The sequence below is a fragment of the Microtus pennsylvanicus genome, chromosome 2, assembly GCF_037038515.1.
Source record: "Microtus pennsylvanicus isolate mMicPen1 chromosome 2, mMicPen1.hap1, whole genome shotgun sequence".
Lineage (NCBI taxonomy): Eukaryota > Metazoa > Chordata > Mammalia > Rodentia > Cricetidae > Microtus > Microtus pennsylvanicus.
In genome coordinates, this window is record NC_134580.1 from 29,020,979 (window position 1) to 29,041,691 (window position 20,713).

A 20,713-nucleotide genomic window follows, 5' to 3' on the forward strand; every position below is an offset into this window, starting at 1 on the left:
AACCCTTGGCAATATGCCTGCCTCAACCTCTCAAATACCAAGTGTGAGCCACCATGCCAGACTTTTTAGTCAGCAAGAGACCTTGTCACACAGGAATAACATGGTGACTTCCAGTGGCCTCTGCAAGTGCACACATACAGAGGGCAAATGTAGATGTGTTCTCTGGTCCCCAATCTTTCTCACTGCTTTTTTTGTTTGTTTGAATTTTTTTTCAAGACAGGTTTCTCTGTAGCTTTGGAGCCTGTCCTGGAACTCACTCTGTAGACCAGGCTGGCTTTGAACTCACAGAGATCTACCTGCCTCTATCTCCAGGAGTGCTGGCATTAAAAGTGTGCGCCACCATTGCCCAGCAATGCCGACTTACTATTTTTCTTAATTATTGGAATTTATTCTGTCAGGGTTTTGTTTGAATTGTGGTCAAATAATGCACATGAGCCAGGTATGGTGATGCTCGCCTGTAATTTCAGTGTTTGAGAGACTGTGTCAACACCAAATGAAGCTGAGTAGCGGTGGCCTTTAATCCCACTAGTTGTGAGGCAGAGGCAGGCGGATCTACAGAGAGAGTTCTAGAACATTCAGGACTGTTATACAAAGAAACCCTGTCTTGAAAAAACAAAAACAAAACAAACTCAACACCAGATGAAGAACTAGCTCTCACACCTGTCACATGACTGGAGACTCTGGATTCAGTTTCTTGCGGTAGCAGTGGCTAAATGATTCCCCTGACAGTGCCCCCTGTCTTGCAGGCATCGAGTTAATAGCTGCATTCTATGGCTGCCTGTACGCGGGGTGTGTACCTGTGACTGTGCGCCCCCCCCATGCTCAGAACCTCACCGCCACATTGCCCACGGTGCGCATGATCGTTGACGTAAGTTCCTTCTGTTTCTGTGTCTGCCCCATTTCATAGAGTCACTTTCAGACAGCTAAGAACCCCGGTAACTTCCTGCTATGTAGTGCCAAGTTGTCACATTTTTCTCCTAAGAAGTCTCCCAGCTTGGTGTGGTGTGGTGTGGTGTGTGTCTGTGGTCCCAGCACTCAGGAGGTAGATGTACAAATGAGAGTTGTAGGCTAACCTGGGCTTTGTAGAGAGTCTATGTCCAAAACAAAGAAATAAACAGGCAAACAAAACCAGACTAACAGCTGTTCCCTTTTCTGGCCAAAGTGGCGATGATCGTTCAGTGAATGGGAGAGCGATGGGCGAGGGTTGGGATGGTGCCTGTCGGTAGAGTAGAGCAGGGCTGAGTGATTTCCCATAAAGCTCGCCCTCCTCCCTTCTCAAAACAAGGGATGATCTGGCTGACTTGTTTTTACTGCACAAGAACCAGTGTAATTTTGCATGTCAAGTCCTCCCAGTCAGGTCACTTTGGGTTAATTTTGTATATTTAGCCTTAAAAGGTACGTCGGGGGAAGGGCTCCCTGGGCTCCACCCCAGCTGAGAAGTTGACAGCTGCTAGAGGAATGGAAGTTGCTTTTCCTTAGGGGTGTGGCCACTGATAGGTTCCCCCGTCCCAGTGCTTTTCCTTAGGAGTGTGGCCACTGATAGGTTCCCGCGTCCCAGTGCTTTTCCTTGTTTTTTTGTTTTTCGAGACAGGGTTTCTCTGTGGCTTTGGAGCCTGTCCTGGAACTAGCTTTGTAGACCAGGCTGGTCTCGAACTCACAGAGATCCGCCTGCCTCTGCCTCCCAAGTGCTGGGATTAAAGGCGTGCGCCACCACCGCCCGGCTCCCAGTGCTTTTCCTTAGGAGTGTGGCCACTGATAGGTTCCCGCATCCCAGTGGTTTTCCTTAGGAGTGTGGCCACTGATAGGTTCCCGCGTCCCAGTGGTTTTCCTTAGGGGTGTGGCCACTGATAGGTTCCCGCGTCCCAGCGCTTTTCCTTAGGAGTGTGGCCACTGATAGGTTCCCCTGTCCCAGGGGTTTTCCTTAGGGGTGTGGCCACTGATAGGTTCCTGCGTCCCAGGGGTTTTCCTTAGGGGTGTGGCCACTGGTAGGTTCCCGCGTCCCGTGCTGTGTGCAGAAGGGCAGCGCTAGCTGGACCCAGTAGCTTAGAAGGAAGTTAATCAGCCGGGCGCTGGTGGCGCACGCCTTTAATCCCAGCACTCGGGAGGCAGAGGAAGGCGGGTCTCTGTGAGATCAAGGCCAGCTACAAGAGCTAATTGCAGGACAGGCTCCAAAGCTGTAGAGAAACCCTGTCTTGGGGGGGGGGGATAATTAATTAATGAGAAATTATAGAAAGGGCATGAAACTGGGAGGGAGATTAGATACAGGGAATATGGAGTTTCAAGAAAAAAAATAAAGATGGAACTTTTAAAAAGCTGTGCAGGGCCAGGATATGGCTCAGTGGTTGAGAGCTTGTTAAGCCTTAGCAACACCAGAACAAACAATGCCCTGAATTTTGTCCTAGGGTTGATAGAAAGTTTTACAATATATGAGAATTGAAATTGAATAAATCTCTATTGTGTCATATTCTGAGACCTTTAACAGAAGGCAGCCTGGGCCAGCGCACTGACTGGCATTTGTTTCTCCAAGAGCTGCTGCTGTGTCAGCAGCTTCAGCCACAGCATAGAGCCACGCTCATCACAGATGATTTCATTACATTTTAATTCAGCAAAAATGTCCTTGTTAGCTCATACAGAGAGGCCCGGGGAAGCGCTGGGAGTTTCTTTCTGCTGACGCACTTTGTGGGTGAAAGTAGGTCGTTTTGCTCTTCCTGCATAGCTGAACAGAGCCCGTTTGTCTGGGCACTTCAGTCTGGATCCATGGCCAGATTGGTGTGCACCGTAGGTCTAGATGGCACACACCAGTTCCGGGGGTGCCCACTATCTCCTCCCATTCCCTAAGCACTACAGAGTCCATGTCTTGGTTTATTAGGTCTTTACGAAGATTAGGATTGCAGCGTCCTTCCTGAGAGTATGGCCAGTGTAGGCAGCAGCCCCTGTTAAAAATGCCTGGGAGAATTAAGCATGCCACATTTTCAGAAATAAAAACACAAGAGGAAAAGAATGAAACAACCCTGGCTGATATGGTGAGCAAGCCACTTCCAGCAGCGGCCAGCGCTAAGCCTTCTGGTATTTACTGCTGTCGCTTTGTTTCTAGGTCAGCAAAGCAGCGTGTATTCTCACCACTCAGACTCTGATGAGGTTGCTGAAGTCTCGAGAGGCAGCCGCAGCTGTGGATGTGAAAACCTGGCCAACTATCATTGACACAGGTGAAAGGAGTTGTCCAGAGCTGCTACCATTCACTACCAGAGGTTTCCTAGAATCTCACACGTTTGCACAGCTTTGGTGTTGTGACACCTTCATTGTCTGCTCACGGAGCAAAGCCAGATACCCCGTGTGTACTACCAACATGGTGGACACCACGTAAAGCCACGTCCAAGAACCAGCCCATCATATGCTAAGTGCTCGCCAAACAAAGTATCTTGTTGGATGTGATTGCTATGTCTATAATCTCAGGACTCTACAGACTGAGGCAGGGGGATTATTAATTCAAGCCCAGGCCTTGCCACAGCATAAGACCCTGTCTCGGGGTGGGTAGGGGGAAGGCAAATGGTGTTTCGGCATTGCATTGGCACCCTCCGAAGGTATCTGTATCTGGTTATATTTTCTCTCCAGATACATGAGACGGGCTGGAGAGGTAGTTCAGTTGGTAGTTGTGGAAGAGTGATGAGCTCCCTTTGATGTCCAGGAACCACATAAACAGCTGGGCACAGAGGTCTGGAGACAGGACCCTAGAGCTTGCTGGCCAGTCTAGCCTAAGTGGGAAGCCCCAGGTCCTAGTGAGAGAGAGAGAGAGAGACCCTGTCTCAGAAAAACAAGGGAGAGGACTCCTGAGAAATGACACCCAAGGTTGACCTCTGGCCTCCAGTGGCACATAGACAGACAGACAGACAGACAGACAGACAGACACACACACACACACACACACACACTATTAAGACAGTCTGACCCTTGACTTGTAGATGTGTTGTAATTTAAACAAGGGACTAGAAGTTAGAAGACCTGGGCTCTATCTTGAGCTTCATAAATTGCTATGTAACCCCATTCTAAAATACTGTTGCTGTACCCCAAAATATCAAATTATCCAATGTGTTATGATATGAAAACCAGAATGTTAGCCAGGCATTGGTGGCACATGCCTTTAATCCCAGCACTCGGGAGGCAGTGGCAGGCAGATCTCTGTGAGTTCAAGGCCAGCCTGGTCTACAAGAACTAGTTCCAGGACAACCAGGACTATTACACACAGAGACTTTATTTAATTGGGCAGTGGTGGCAGATGCCTTTAATCCAAGCACTTGGGAGGTGGAGACAGGAGGATTTCTGTGAGTTTGAGGCCAACAAGTGAGTTCCAGGACAGCCAGGGCTGTTATACAGAGAAACTCTGTCTTGAAAAATGGGGGAAAAAAAGATTGTACATGAATTTTAGTGATATTCAATCAGATTCAGATATGGGAATAGCTGGAGGACTGGTGGAACAGGAAGAGTGGGGATTCTACACTTAGACAGGGCTTAAATACTGCTGCTGCTCTTGAGAGTCCTCTCCAGGTTGGACAATAATATAAAGTGAGGCACGTAGAGCTTGGTATAATGTCCAGCAGTAGTGTGGGGCCCTAGTGGTAACACATAACCAGAGATAGCCACCCAGTGACGTGGAGATTTAAAATTCACCATGGTTTCTTAATCCAGAAACCAAAGGACCACCAAGGGGCATAGTTGAGCTAGGGACATCTTGATATTCTTGGTTTTGACTTTAAAATCTGGGATAAGGGCAAGCTATCCTACCATATCTAGTTTTCTGGAGTCCCGGAAGTGAGCCCTGCTCGGGGCTCTGTGCATGTCAGGCAATTGTAGGTGTTTTAAATGAGTGGAAGAAAAGAATTCCAAATTCTAGAGGAGGGAGCTGTCTGACTTCTTAAGTAGCTGTGGTAAAATATTATGCAGAAACAACGTAAGGAATGAAAGGGTGGTTCTGCTCACAGCTCAAGGTGCAGTGTGTCTTGGTGGGGAGTCCAGGCAGCAGGGGCTTGGGAGGAAGAGAGCAACAAATGATCGCCTATGCCTAGCCTTTTCCTTTTTATGTGGTTCAGGAACCAAACTCACATACGGTGTCATTCTCCAATAGGCACCATATCTGAGCTCAGTTACCCTAATCAAGATTATCCTATGCCCAGCAGTGGTGGCCACACACACCTTTAATCACAGCACTTGGGATGCAGAGACTGGCAGAACTCTGCGAGTTCGAGGCCAAGGTTAATCTGATACAAATAATGCCCCCATGTATGTGCCTAGAGGCTGTCTCCAGGTGATTCCAGCTCCTGTCAGGTTAACAGTCAACACCGTCACACTGTGCATGACTAATGTGACACACTAATCTGTGATACGCTTTAATGGGAAAAAGCATACAAATAATTAATGCATCTTGAGTATATACACAATTGTTATTTTAGTGCTTCATGTGGGAGTTAAATGGCTCAGAGGTTAGAGTACTGGCTGCTCTTGCAGAGGTCCCAGGTTCAATTCCCAGCTGACGTGGCAGCTCACAGCCACCTGTTCCGGTGGGATCCTTGTCTCTTCCGACTTCTTCAAGAGGCTCCTGCATGCATATGTTACTCCTACATACACTTAGGGTCACACACATACACATAAAATAAATAAACATAAAATTTTAAGGCTGGAGAGATGGCTCAGTGGTTAAAAGCACTGACTGCTCTTCCTGAGTTCAATTCCCAGCAACCACTTGGTAGCTCACAACTGTCTGTAATGAGGTCTAGTGCCCTCTTCTGGCCTGCAGAAATGCATGCAGGCAGAACACTGTATACATAAACAAATCTTTAAAAAAAAATTTACATGGTTGATGTGAGTTAAATTTCCAGTAACCATTGAAGGTAGATATTTGGAGATCTGTTTTAAAGAAAAGGAAAAAGAGATGTCAGGTAAGCCCAGGGACACAGAGCTGGTGACATAGTTGACCTCTGGGATGGAACACCAGCACTCTGCCTTTTCCAAGATGTTACCATTGGGACATCTGCAATTGAATTTGATGGCTGTGGCATTGCAGGTAACCTTTACCTAGTGGCCTCACGGCTCCTGCTTGCATTTGAGGGTGACAATAGTGAGCTGCTGGGTTAGACGCAGGAGGTTGAGACCTTCACACGTCTTAGAAGCAGTGAAAGAGCGATGGTTTCTGTGTTCGGGCACGTCTGCTGTACATCAGCTTTCTTCTTTGCATTGCAGATGACTTACCCAGGAAACGGTTACCTCAGCTGTATAAACCACCCACTCCTGAGATGTTGGCATATCTTGATTTTAGTGTCTCCACAACTGGCATGCTTACAGGCGTAAAGGTAACGCGGTCTCACTCTGCTGGTGAGATGCCAGGCCACAGTGAGCTGATCTCTGCTGTGGAGGCCAGCCGGCTGCACCAGAGGCCAGTGGGTGGAGGGTCAAGTGTCCCGGCTATATTTACATCTGAGCACTGGCTCTTCCTGAGAAAGGATTTGCACTGTGAAGTGTTGTGGCGGAGTACACGTGCTATAGATAGTAAGAGCTCTAGGTAAAGTCTATGTGCAGCCATCGGTTCAGGTCCCGTGAGGCTGTGTCAGCTGCAGAGTAGAAACCCATCTTCTTAGTTTGTACTTAGGCTAGGCTATGAAGCAGTGGAATCCATACGTCACATGGAGAGTTTGGGGGCTAAAGCTGGTCAGGGCAGTTCCTGTGCCTGTGGGGTGCCAACTGCATCCCGTGTGTGTCCCTTGCTTTGCAGATGTCCCACTCTGCTGTCAATGCTCTCTGTAGAGCCATCAAACTCCAGTGTGAGCTGTACTCCTCTCGGCAGATCGCCATCTGTCTTGACCCGTACTGTGGACTTGGCTTTGCACTCTGGTGTCTCTGCAGGTAGGATGGAGAAGCCTGCCTGTGGGTTTGGGGCTGTGGTCATCTCCTCCTCCCTTTCCTTTTCTCGGTTTAGTTAACTTTAGTAAAATGCTGCTGTTTCTGAAATATGAGCACCTTTTGTATTTCTGGTGTTTGTTTAGTTTTGTGTGATTGCTTGTTTATTCTCCCTACCTATTTTTCTGCCTCCTGGAACATGGCACTGTTCTGTTGCCTGCTTTCTGTCCCATCCTGTAATCCTAGTTGTCGAAGCCATGCCAGATAGCAGGATGATTTCCAGGTGACGTCTGACATTTGACAGCAGGACGTGCCCTAGGCTGGGCAGGAGGGCATGGTGGGATGCAGTGACAACAGCAGGACGTGCTCTAGGCTGGGCAGGAAGAGCATAGAGGGATGCAGTGACATCATGTGGCTGGAACGCAGCAGTTTGCCTTGACCAGATTACTTCCTGAGGACTGGCAAGTCTCTGCTCTTTTCACTGCCTGCCAGAAAACCGTATCTCAGGCCTGAATTTTCACTTCCTGTAGAGATGCCAAGAATGTTTCCAAGTGCCTGTCTCTCCTGTGTCCCTGTCTTCATTGGGGGTGTGGCTGTCCACGGGGCCAGAGTAGAATGTGGGTGTCATATTCAGCTTCCTCTGCCAGTTACATGCAATGCACATTGGTTCAGTTGTCCTATTACCCAGCTATGCCGTAAAGTCACTGTTGGGTCTTGGAACATTTCAACAAGACCAAGAATGTCTACCTGTATTTCTAGGGGCTAAGGCAGGAGAATCATAAGGCAAGCATGGTTTATAACAAGACCACACCTCTAAAAGGAAAAGAAGTGGCTGGGGAGGATGGCTCCATGGCTAAAAGCCCTTGCTACTCTTGTAAAAGACTCTGTGGCTCCAGTTCTCAGAGAGCTGCGCCACTTCTGACTCCCACAGCACACACATGATACACTTATGTACATTCAAACAAAGTACTCATGCACATAAAATAAAATAGCCAGGTAGTGGTGGCACACACCTTTAATCCTGGCACTCAGGAGGCAGATGTAGGTGGATCTCTGTGAGTTTGAGAGTAGCCTAGTCTACAAGAGCTAGTTCCAGGACAGCCAGGGCTACCCAGAGAAACTGTCCTGAAGCAAAACAACAACAGAACGAGGTATGATGGCTTGATCCTGTGAGTCTAGCAGGAGATTAAAATGGAAGGTTGACCATGAGATCAAGGTCTCCTTTTGTGGGCTAGAGGGATTATTGTATTTTTATACCCTGGCAAATTACCCATTGTACATGGAAGAAAAAGCTGATGAGGTCTTCTAGACTGGATTGATCCAGACCCCAATTCTGGTGTTGCTGGACTCTTGGTGGTACTGAGTTTAGAGGTTAGAGGTCGTGGCTGTAGATCTTCTCCGCGACTCCACATTCCTTTCGTTTTCTCTTGCTGCACTGTTGGGATTCATCTGTTGCCATCCCTTGCCCAGACTCCGCAGCCCGTCTAACCGTCTCCCAGTCTTCAGTGGCTCCAGCTCCAAAACCTATGCCATGGTGGTTTCATAGCAGCTTAGAGCTGCACTTGGTGTGAGACCTTTCACGACTGCTTCAGCCTTCCTGGCCTCATCCTGTGCGTCTGTTCCAGGAATGTTACGCACACCCTACATGCTTTTCCTCTGCCTTCCCACTTGTAGACACTCATCTGGAGTGCTCCCCACTTTCTCAGTTTGAGTGGTTGTCTTTATCCTGTGCTCTTGGATCGTCCTACCGTAGCGTACTTTGTTTTTGTGGTCACATGTCTTGTAAGTCGTGCAGAAACGGGATGAATGGTCAGCCTTGTCCCTAATGTGGTCCTCTGCTGCCTCTGCCCTGCTGGTGCAGAGAGTAAGCGCAAGTCAGCTCTCCACTTATTCTTTGCAGTGTCTACTCCGGGCACCAGTCCGTCTTGATTCCTCCTCTGGAGCTGGAGAACAACCTTTTCCTCTGGCTCGCCACTGTCAACCAGTACAAGATAAGGGACACTTTCTGCTCCTACTCCGTGATGGAGCTCTGCACTAAAGGGCTGGGGAACCAAGTGGAGGTGCTAAAGGTGAGGAGCAGCCCCAGCAAGTGATGTCCCAAGAGGCTTGATGAAGGCCAGGGCTTATAATGCTGGCGCAGAGGGAGGTAGACAGACCAGCTTGTCTGCCCTTTGTCTTCTTTCTAGCCAGATGACTGGGAAGCTATTTTGTAAAGATCAGAGAGTTTAACTTTACTTTTCCTTAATTTAATGCATTCTTTCAAAGCCTAATTTTATTCTTTGTGGAGGGGTGGGGATTGATTTATATAATAGTATGGGAAACTTACCTCCGATAGTTTTTTTTCTTCCTAGTAAAATGAAAACCTCAGAATACTGAAGTTGGGTACTCCCTAAAGAAAAGGGCTTATGTGTGTTTCCAGTGACCATGTGTGAGGAAGTCAAGTACTAAATTCTCTTTAACAGAGAAACAGGACCCCAAGAACTAAAACAAGAGGTAGAAAGTTAGTGTCCAAGGTCCTAATAAATGAGGAGAAACGTGAGGGAAAGTGGGCAGGACCAGAAACACACTACCATAGAAAGAAAAACTTGAGTGTGGGGTTTTGGCAATGACTAGTGCTTTTCTACCCAACCCTGGCCCTATCACAGCAGGCACAGAGCACATCAGATGTCCGGGGGTAATTGACTGTGGAAGGTGTTTTAGCATTTCCTTTCTGAAGCTGCCTTTCTCCATTTCTGGGCTCTTGGCTTTTCCTGAGCAAAAAGGAATCTTCTTAACCATGTTTTTTCCAGACCAGAGGGATCAACCTCTCCTGCATCAGGACCTGTGTGGTGGTCGCAGAGGAGCGACCACGCATCACCCTGCAACAGTCCTTCTCCAAACTCTTTAAAGACATCGGTCTGTCCCCTCGAGCTGTCAGCACCACGTTCGGCTCCAGAGTCAACGTAGCAATATGTTTACAGGTGACTCCGTGAGCTCATTCTTGCTGTTAGTGAAGCAGGCCAGCAGGCTCCAGAGTGATGCTTTCTCCTGGAGTGAAGAGCTCCAGGACTTCTCCAAGTCCTGCCTGCATTTTAGTAATTAAGATACAGTATACATACAGAATACAGCCTCTTTTTTTTTTTTTCCCGAGACAGGGTTTCTCTGTGTAGCCCTGGCTGCCCTGGAACTCTCTGTGTAGGCCAGGCCAGCCTTGAACTCAGCGATCTAGTTTCACATGTCTCTGCCTCTTGAGTGCAGATTAAAGGTGTATGCCACCAAGCCCAGCTAATACATAGCAGCCTTCTTTTTTTTCCTGTCTCCTACATGTTTTGCCTTTTAAAAATCAACCTGCATCTATTCTTTTGCCCTGTTGTTCTTGGTGGGTCTAGAGCAGTCTGATTTCATGCTGCTTGGAGGCTCCTGATGTCGGTGAGTGCAAGGATAAGAGAGAAAGAAGGCGGCCAAGACTTGGAGCGCTCCTGTGACCATGGTCAAGTGGCTTGCAGGAAGTGTCACGATACTTTGCTGTGGAATCTCATTGTGTCCCTTGCTCCCATCTGTTTTGGCATGGTGGCTTCTCTCGTCCCTACTCTGAGTCCTGCACCTGCACAGGAAAGCCCCCTGCATTTGCTATTGTTCCATTGCTTCAGAGACATCTAAGGATGCCAGGGCCAAGATTCCCCATCTTCTGGCTTTGCCAGAGTGAAGGTTTTAGGGGCCTCCTTGCTTCTGTGAGATGTGGTACAGAGGCTGCTCACTTAGCCTTAAATAAACATGTGCTGGTTTGTTCTTCTTTAGGGAACCTCGGGGCCTGATCCGACTACTGTGTATGTAGACCTGAAGTCACTGAGACATGACAGGTACAGTGAGCAGAGGGCTCGGCCTCAGGGTCAGCACCCCATCTTCCTCGTGTCTGGATTTCCAGGGCTGGTGGAGGAAGGGAAAGTATTCATGTCTATTATTAATAAATGGTAGAATTTTTCTTATAAAATGAAAGCTTCATTGGCATTTGGTGGGTTTTTGTTTTCATTTTTATTTTGTTTGTTTCCATTCAAAGGGGTAGGATAGGGTTTGAAATGCCAGTTTCTTAGGTAGCCTAAGATGGCCTCAGATTTACAGTCATCTTCCTGCCTCTCATTCTGCTAGATTTTTACAGGCATGGCTTGTTGCTTTGTTCTGTAATTAAAATGTAATCTTCGTTCCTAGCTATATAAAAATACTTTTGTGGAACTGGGCATGGTGGTGCATGCCTTGAATCAGAGGCAGGCAGATCTCTGAGAGTTTCATGCCAGCCTGGTCTACATAGAGAGTTCCAGGACAGCCAGAGCTATACAGAAAGTCTCTGTCTACATTTTAAAAAAAAATGTCTTTGCTCTGCAGTTTAAAAATAAAAATGAGAGCGATGATAAATGTAGCAGGACAGGGTCTCTGAAACAGCACCGCGTCTAACTCCAGGGTTGTAAAGCCAGCTCCTCCCTAGCTCAGAAGATTTTAACTCTGTCTCACAGTGCACACTGCTAAGATACTGAGTCCACTGCACTCCAGGCTGGTGGCTGGTCCCTAGTGTACCCAGGTATAAATTAGGCTGCACCATGGTGATTAGGCATGTGTGTCTGTATGTCCGTGTGTCTGTATGTCTGTGCAGGCCAGAAGACAACCCCAGGTCTTGTTACTCATTTACTCAAGGAACATGCACCTTGTTTTGTGAGATAAGGCTCTCTCTCTGAGACCTGTGGCTTACCAATCCTGCTAAGCGGGCTAGCCCCATGGAGGCACTGGTCTCCACTTCCCAGCACACTCGGCTTCTTACATGATGCTGAGGCTGATACTCACGTTCTCATGCTTATGCAGCATTCTTGCACTGGAGAGATTTGCCTCTCTTCTCCAAAGACTTCACCATGCCTGAAACTCTTGTGGTTGTCGCGATGGGAGCTGTTACTGAAATGTAGCAAATAGGGCCAGGATGTTGTTAATACCCTCACCAAAATCTGTCTGACATATAGCATCAAGAATGCAGAGTGAGTCGGGCGGTGGTGGTGCACACCTTTAATTCTAAAACTCGGGAGGCAGAGGCAGGTGGAGCTCAGTGAGTTCGAGGCCAGCCTGGTCTACAGAGCTAGTTCCAGGCAGGACTGTTACACAGAGAAACCCTGTCTCAAAAAAACAAAAAACAAAAACAAAACAACACCACCAAAAAAAAAAAACCCAACAACAAAAAAGTGCAGAGTGTAAGCAAGCCCTGCTTTGCTGGGAACAGATGGTACCACTTAGAGGCCTTGCAGAGGCAACCATAGTGATGAACCCAGTTTTAGAAAGACTGCATACATTAACTGCTGTTTCTCTGCAGGGTCCGACTTGTGGAACGGGGTGCCCCCCAGAGCCTCCTGCTCTCCGAGTCTGGAAAGGTACTCTATTCTGCCAGCTGCTGGGGGGAGAGGGGGTAGGCTGAAGCTTGAGGGAGAGCCTAAGGTTAATTCCACAGTCTCATCTAAGTGAATGGCTTCATTCAGTGTACATGGTCATGAAAACAGATGTGTACTCATCTCCATATTGTTTAAACCCCATGGCCTGCCATTCTTACTGATAAACCAGCGAAATGTGTTCGTTGTGTACAAGTGCATAGATAAGCAGCACCTAAAAAAAAGTCAGTTCTATATAAACATCAAAGTTGAAAGGCAAGTCAGGAGGTGCCGACTGTGGGGGAGCAGAGCAGCTGTGCCAGTGCAGGGAACATACTTCATCACTTCATCCCCATCCTCTCCTTCCTCATCATTTCATCCCTGTCCTCTCCGTCCTCATCACTTCATCCCTGTCCTCTCCGTCCTCACCACTTCATCCCTGTCCTCTCCATCCTCATCCTCTCTGTCCTCTCCGTCCTCATCACTTCATCCCTGTCCTCTCCATCCTCATCCTCTCTGTCCTCTCCGTCCTCATCACTTCATCCCTGTCCTCTCCATCCTCATCCTCTCTGTCCTCTCCGTCCTCATCACTTCATCCCTGTCCTCTCCATCCTCATCCTCTCTGTCCTCTCCGTCCTCATCACTTCATCCCTGTCCTCTCCATCCTCATCCTCTCTGTCCTCTCCGTCCTCATCACTTCATCCCTGTCCTCTCCATCCTCATCCTCTCTGTCCTCTCCGTCCTCATCACTTCATCCCTGTCCTCTCCATCCTCATCCTCTCTGTCCTCTCCGTCCTCATCACTTCATCCCTGTCTTCTCCATCCCCATCCTCTCCGTCCTCATCACTTCATCCCTGTCCTCTCCATCCCCATCCTCTCCGTCCTCATCACTTCATCCCTGTCCTCTCCATCCCCATCCTCTCCGTCCTCATCACTTCATCCCTGTCCTCTCCGTCCTCATCACTTCATCCCTGTCCTCTCCATCCCCATCCTCTCCGTCCTCATCACTTCATCCCTGTCCTCTCCATCCCCATCCTCTCCGTCCTCATCACTTCATCCCTGTCCTCTCCATCCCCATCCTCTCCGTCCTCATCACTTCATCCCTGTCTTCTCCGTCCTCATCCTCTCTGTCCTCATCACTTCATCCCCGTCCTCTCCGTCCTCATCACTTCATCCCTGTCCTCTCCATCCTCATCCTCTCTGTCCTCTCCATCCTCATCCTCTCTGTCCTCATCACTTCATCCCTGTCCTCTCCGTCCTCATCCTCTCTGTCCTCTCCATCCTCATCCTCTCTGTCCTCTCCGTCCTCATCACTTCATCCCCGTCCTCTCTGTCCTCACCACTTCATCCCTGTCCTCTCCATCCCCATCCTCTCTGTCCTCACCACTTCATCCTCATCCTCTCTGTCCTCATCACTTCATCCCTGTCCTCTCCATCCCCATCCTCTCTGTCCTCACCACTTCATCCCCATCCTCTCTGTCCTCACCACTTCATCCCCATCCTCTCTGTTCTCATCACTTCATCCCCATCCTCTCCGTCCTCATCACTTCATCCCTGTCCTCTCCGTCCTCACCACTTCATCCCTGTCCTCTCCATCCCCATCACTTCATCCCTGTCCTCTCCATCCCCATCCTCTCCGTCCTCACCACTTCATCCCTGTCCTCTCCATCCCCATCACTTCATCCCTGTCCTCTCCATCCCCATCCTCTCCGTCCTCACCACTTCATCCCTGTCCTCTCCATCCCCATCACTTCATCCCTGTCCTCTCCATCCCCATCACTTCATCCCTGTCCTCTCCATCCCCATCACTTCATCCCTGTCCTCTCCATCCCCATCACTTCATCCCTGTCCTCTCCATCCCCATCCTCTCCGTCCTCACCACTTCATCCCTGTCCTCTCCATCCCCATCACTTCATCCCTGTCCTCTCCATCCCCATCCTCTCCATCCCCATCACTTCATCCCTGTCCTCTCCATCCCCATCACTTCATCCCTGTCCTCTCCATCCCCATCCTCTCTGTCCTCACCACTTCATCCCCATCCTCTCTGTTCTCATCTCTTCATCCCCACCCTCAGCATCTCCACCACCCACATTGTCCCTCTGTCCTGCACTGTCCAGACAGAGAACAGGATTGTGATAACCTCTCAAGCTTCCTCCTAGACATTGTGAGGCACAGATAGAAGAGAAAGTCAAAGGAGATCTTACTTAATCTATCCAGCAGATGTCACCCCAGAGGAAGCCGACTTTAGTTTTTCTGCTGTGTGAACTGCTTGTGTGGACTGTGCCATTAACTGCCCCATGTCTGCAGTTGGGTGCACAGTCTTCAGGAATGTCATGTCATGAGGGCAGGCTGAGGCTCAGGGAACTGTCCTTTCATTCCCTTCCTCCTGGCTTTAGATATTTACGCCCTGGTAGCCAGTCTCAGACTTCAGAGACCCAACCCAACAATTTCAACAAGGTGAGACGGGTGACCAGAACGGCTGGCCAGCCCACCTGTCTTTTTGCCCAGCTAGGTCCTTGTACATACTAAGCAAGCAGCTCACTGCTGAGCCACAGTCCTGATCCCAGATAAACCTTCTGGAAAGCCTGAGCCTTTTGCTCATCAGCACTTAGTTTCTTTTCCTTCCTGAAGATAGAAGTGTGACGTCTCTTGAGATGCGAGGGCATGGGGTCCTTCTCTATGTTCTCGCTTCTGCAGCTCCCCAGCCTGTAGCCCCCATTGACTATGGTGTGGTCTCCAATTGGGCTCCCCTGCTGTTTTAACTTTGGAGAAGATTTACCCAGAAGGGTACCAGTCTCACTGTTGTGACCCTGGGCAGAAGTTTTTCATCCTCTGAAGAGATGGCAGTCTGCGTCTGCTTAAGTTGGAGAGTGGAACTTATTGGTCCTTAGGTCTCAACCAAAATGAGGAATATTGACCAGGGACAAACAGAAAAGCACATCAGGGCACCCTGAGTAATGGCGGCTCCTGCCATTTTAGTCCCAGAGGTAAAGGCTCAGGTCCTAGAGGTCATTAGTTATTTTGCGGGGCTGGTGGTTGAAGCCAGTCCTCAGGCATGCTAGATAGGCTTTTGACAGTAAGTGAAGGCACAGTCAGAGCTGGGAGCTTTGACTGAACTGAGCATTTGTCTTTCTCCTTTGATTCTTAGATCTTACCTGGAGTAAAAGTTGTTATTGTTAATCCTGAGACCAAAGGACCTGTGGGAGACTCTCACCTGGGGGAGGTAGGTGTGAATCTCATGTTCACTCTGAAGTTAGGACTCTCACCTGGGAGAGGGAGGTGTGAATCTCATGTTCACCCTCATATCGGTAGCCAAGATTTTAAAGATTTTAGGAACCACACACTACAAGCAAACAGAACTAGACTGAATGAACTCTACTCCCTCCATTGGGAATATCTATTTTTCCTGGAAGGGGCAAAAGGAAGAGGCTGATGATCAAGACTGGGTAGAAATAGTCTCAGGTTTGTTCACTACCATCCCCTTAGCTAAAAGCAAACCAGCCAAATGCTACCTGTTCCCACCTGTGAAGGGTTGGAACCAACAGGAGCCATGTGTATACATTTTTTTTATAATTTATTTATTATGTATACAATGTTTTGTCTGAAGACCAGAAGAGGGCACCAGATCTGTTACAGATGGTTGTGAGCCACCATGTGGTTGCTGGGAATTGAACTCAGGACCTCTGGAAGAGCAGCCAGTACTCTTAACCTCTGAGCCATCTCTCCAGCCCTGTATACATTTTGTTGTTGTTGTTGTTTTGTTTTTTTGAGACAGGGTTTCTCTGTAGCTTTTGGTGCCTGTCCTGCAATTAGCTCTTGTAGACCAGGCTGGCCTTGAACTCACAGAGATCCACCTGCCTCTGCCTCTCGAGTGCTGGGATTAAAGGCGTGTGCCACCACTGCTCATCTTCGGTTTTGTTTTTTGGGTTTTTGTTTTGTTTTGTTATTTCAATTACAGACGTTTTTTAGACTTTTCTTTCTCCCTGTATGGTGAGAAAGATAACGATGTGACTGTCTCAGAGCTGACAGAGTCTGGCAGGAAGTACATGCTGGCAGATATCAGCTACTCACTGTTGTGCTTGCATTGTTAATATGAAAATGAGATTTAAAAAGAAAATCTGAGGCCTGGAGAGATGGTTCAGAGGTTAAAAGCACTAACTGCTCTTCCAGAGGTCCTGAGTTCAATTCCCAGCAACCACATGGTGGCTCACCACCATCTGTAATGAGATCTGCCCTTCAGCATATAGGCAGACAGAACACTGTATACATAATTAATAAATGAATCTTTAAAAAAAAAAGCATGCTGGTTGCTGTTTCAGAGGACCCGGATTCAATTCCCAGCACCCACATGGCAGCTCACAACTGTCTATAATTCCAGTTTAGGTCCAGGGGACCTGACACCCGTGGCAAAACACCAATGCTTATAAAATAAAAAATTAAAAAAATAAGTCCCACAAGAATTGAACTGATGTCATCATCTTTCCTCTTCTTGTAGATCTGGGTGAATAGCCCCCATACAGCTAGTGGCTACTATACCATCTACGATAGTGAGACTCTTCAAGCTGACCATTTCAACACCCGCCTGAGCTTCGGTGATGCTGCGCAGACCCTCTGGGCCCGGACAGGATACCTTGGGTTTGTCCGCAGGACGGAGCTCACAGCAGCCACTGGAGGTAACTTCCACCCCTGTTCTCTTCCCAACTTCCTTGTTTGCCTAACACTGGCCAGGCTGTTCCACCCACCTGTGGAGTATAGAGTGCCCCTCTGCGCCCTGAGCACATAATGGAGTCACATAGCCCTCTGAGGACTGTCAGGAAGAGAAGCCCTCTAGACTGTGGCAGGAGCGCCCTAGAACAGGGTACTGGAGCAGCTTGTAACTCCAGGCACAGCGGAACTCTCTCAGGGCTGACACCAGTGCTGAGCAAGCCTGGGATAACTAGCTCTTCCTCGTCTCTTCTCCCCTGGCACGCCATTGAGTCCTGGAGAAACAGAAACATCCTTTATCACTGAGAGCGAGTTGGTTCTTTTTTTTAATGGTCTTACTACATAGCATGACTGGCCTCCAACTCACAGAGCTCCGCCTGCCTCTGCCTCTAGAGTGCTGGGATTAAAGGCATGCATTACCCTGCTTGGCCTGGGAATTGTTTTGGATGTGGGTCAAACCTGCTTTTTGGCAACACTCAGAGGAGTCTCTAATGTTGTCCTCTGCCCACCCAATCATCCTGGCTCCTCCTCACTGGCACTGGGAGCCACTGCAGAATTCTCAACACTAGCTGTATTTGTACACTGAAAACATCATGAGCTGTAAGGCCTCAGCCAGACCACACCATTTCTCCTGATCTGAGCAGTGTGTATCGTTTCTTCGTAGTTCTTGGGGAGATGAGGGCTGTAGTCCTTGACCAGGTGACCGTGAGCGGCCACTCCACTCTAGTAAACGTCAACATGGTGTCCTCTGCCTCACGGAAATGATGTGCAATTCAGTGCTGTGTGTGGTGCATTCAGTGCTGTGTGTGGTGCATTCAGTGCTGTGTGTGGTGCATTCAGTGCTGTGTGTGGTGCATTCAGTGCTGTGTGTGGTGCATTCAGTGCTGTGTGTGGTGCATTCAGTGCTGTGGTACATTCAGTGCCAGCATGGAGGGCAGATCATTCCTCAACGGTTGCCATGTTTCTGCTGTTATTTCCTCATCAGAAATCTACTCTCATCAGGAAAGTATTGCAAACGCTACCTTCCTTCTGTGTGCTTGCTGGGTTGGACCTGGCTGGTCTCTGTGCCCTGCAGTCTAGAAACTGTGGTGCATGACCACTGCCCTTTGTCTCAGGCCCTCCACTTCCCCTCCTCTTCCCCTCCCCTCTCCCAGCCATATCTGGCTAATTCTTGTTCATTTGTCAAAACTCAACCATGGCGTCAACATTCTAGAAGCTCTCTTTAAATCCTTGATTAGATTAGGGCTAATGGGTCTCCCCAGCTCCTCAGATTTTATGCCTACGCCTGCCTTTGTTGTTGTTGTTTGTTTGTTTTTCAAGACAGGGTTTCTTTATAGCTTTGGAGCCTGTCCTGAAACTCACTCTGTAGACCAGGCTGTACTCCAACTCACAGAGATCCACCTGTCTCTGCCTCTCAAGTGCTGGAATTAAAGGTGAACACCACCACCATCTGGCGTTATACCTCTGCCCTTCTTACCCTTAACTTGCTATAGGGATATTCCTGTTTGTATCTCCCCCAGTTAGATCTTTTCAAAAAATATTTTTAGTTGCTAAGCTAATTATTGTATGTATATGTGCTTGAGCATGAGACGGGAGGGGTGAGAGAATATGTGTGTGATTGGAGGACAGTTTGCAGGGTTGGGTATTCCTTCCCCGTGTGTATCCTGTTGGCAGGTACCTCCATCTGCTGAGCCGTCTCACTGGCCCCTATTTAGGTCTTCAGAGCAAGACCCATGTTTTGTCATTTGTGTCTCCCTAGCATTAGCACAATTGCCATCACATAATAGTATTAACAATGGCTATTTTTAGCACCTAACAATTTCCACACACCATATCAACTACCTTGCAAAATCATTTAATTTATTTTTAATTTTTATACTAGTGAAATGGCTCCGCTGTTAGAGGATTTGCAGCTCTTCCAGAGGACCCAGGTTCAGTTCCCAGCACCCACATCAAGTGGTTTTCAACCACCTGTAATTCCACCTCTTCTTCTGGACTCTTAGGGCACATAAACACACAGAGACACTTATTCACACAATAGGAAACTAAAATCATGCTGGGTAGTGGTGGCACACGACTTTAATCCCAAGGGTGGCAGAGGCAGGTGGATCTCATGAGTTTGGGGCCAGCTGGATCTACAAAGCAAGTTCTAGGACAGCCGTGTCTGTTACATAGAGAAATCCTGTCTCAAAAACCAAAAAAACTTTAAAAAATTGTGTGTTCACGCATACAACCACACAGATGTGGAGGTCAGAGGCCAGCTCTGTGGAGTCAGTTCTTTCCTTGCACCGTTGTGTGGACTCTTATGTGGAACGTACTTACCAAGCCGACTCCATTGCAAACTAAACAATATATCCCTTATAGCAGCTATTTAACCTCATCTCTGTCCACAGAGGTCCAGAATCATAGCCAGCTGACTGGCATCAACCCTGTGCTCTTAAGGCTGACACTTTATGGTATTTAGTGGGCGTCTTAAGCATGTTCTCTTCTTTCTTTCAGAGCGCCATGATGCCTTGTATGTTGTGGGTGCACTGGATGAGACACTGGAACTGAGAGGATTGCGGTACCACCCGATTGACATCGAGACCTCCGTGTCCCGAGTCCACAGGAGCATTGCTGAATGGTAATCCCACACCTTTTTCTCACTGTGACTTTAGTTATCAGCCATTTAGTCCAGTTCTACCTAACCAGAGAGGGAAACATGTGAACCACTTCCCATCGTGCTCCCACGGTCCACTGTGGCCACCAGAGCCTGCTCACCAGAACCCAAAACATGGAGGGAAGCTGCGGGCTGAGTCTGTTTGTAAGGGTAGACTCTCAGAGGTAGAAGAATTAGCAGGTCTCCTGCCTCCAGGAAGTCAGTATAATGTGGCAGGAAATAACTTTAGGCTCAAAAGACCCAGTTTAGAGACTCACCTTGAAATTGCTAGGTGGCCCAGAAGGTCAGGTGTTTAGCACTAAGTCTGGTGACTTGAGTATAGTTTCCAGAACCCCCTCTAGTTGTCCTCTGACCTCTACATGTGAGCTGTAGTAAACACATGCTTCCTCTCTCATGAATAATAATGATAAAAATGACTGATAATAAAGGCTCACCTTCCCATACTTCCTTGTTCTTCCCAATCACCAAAAGGCTCAAATCAGCCTGTGCTTTTTTAAACCATCAGTGGGAAGCAGGTGAAATCGCTGGGGTTGCCATCTCAGCTGGTTTTCTCATTGCAGGAACATACCTGCATTTCCCTTATCAGGGATTAGCCAACCTCATACTGACAGAAAATTCATTAGAATTAACACTGAGTTTCACCTACTCGTTGTCATTCTGGGTTTTTGTTTATTTTTGTTTTTAACTTGGGTGTCTGTGTGAGTATATGCCACATGTACAAAGGTACCCGTGAAGTCCAGAAAAGATGTTAAATGGCCTGCAGCTGACCTCGCGGGTGATTATGAGTCACCCGAAATAGGCTCTGGAGCCAGAGCTCTCATCTTTTCAAGCGCAGCTAGTACGCTTAGCCACTGAGCCATCTCTCTAGCACCTCATTTTTGGTTTTGTTTATTTGTTTTGAAACAGGGTCTCTCTCTATTGCCCTAGATATCCTGGAATTATCTTTGTTCTCTTTGTAGACCAGGCTAGCCTCAAAATTAGGTGATCCACCTGCCTTTGCCTCCCAAGTATTATTCTGAGTTACTCTTTTTTGGGGGAGGGTGGTTTCGAGACAAGGTTTCTTTCTCTGTGTAGTCCTGGCTGTCCT

The 20,713-nt window shown here is 48.1% G+C and overlaps 1 protein-coding gene across 2 annotated transcripts in view; it reads left to right on the forward strand.

Annotated features, from left to right (window-relative positions):
* The window catches only part of Dip2b (disco interacting protein 2 homolog B), a 191,524-nt gene that overhangs the window by 164,691 nt on the left and 6,120 nt on the right, over positions 1-20,713 (forward strand). For both annotated transcript variants that reach the window (XM_075960651.1, XM_075960652.1), the window contains 11 exons: positions 747-868; positions 3,095-3,206; positions 6,232-6,341; positions 6,761-6,891; positions 8,786-8,954; positions 9,675-9,845; positions 10,663-10,724; positions 12,212-12,269; positions 15,412-15,486; positions 16,759-16,936; positions 19,467-19,590. In XM_075960651.1, coding sequence (XP_075816766.1) covers positions 747-868; positions 3,095-3,206; positions 6,232-6,341; positions 6,761-6,891; positions 8,786-8,954; positions 9,675-9,845; positions 10,663-10,724; positions 12,212-12,269; positions 15,412-15,486; positions 16,759-16,936; positions 19,467-19,590 — 1,312 coding nt within the window. The remainder of the gene's footprint in view (positions 1-746; positions 869-3,094; positions 3,207-6,231; positions 6,342-6,760; positions 6,892-8,785; positions 8,955-9,674; positions 9,846-10,662; positions 10,725-12,211; positions 12,270-15,411; positions 15,487-16,758; positions 16,937-19,466; positions 19,591-20,713) is intronic.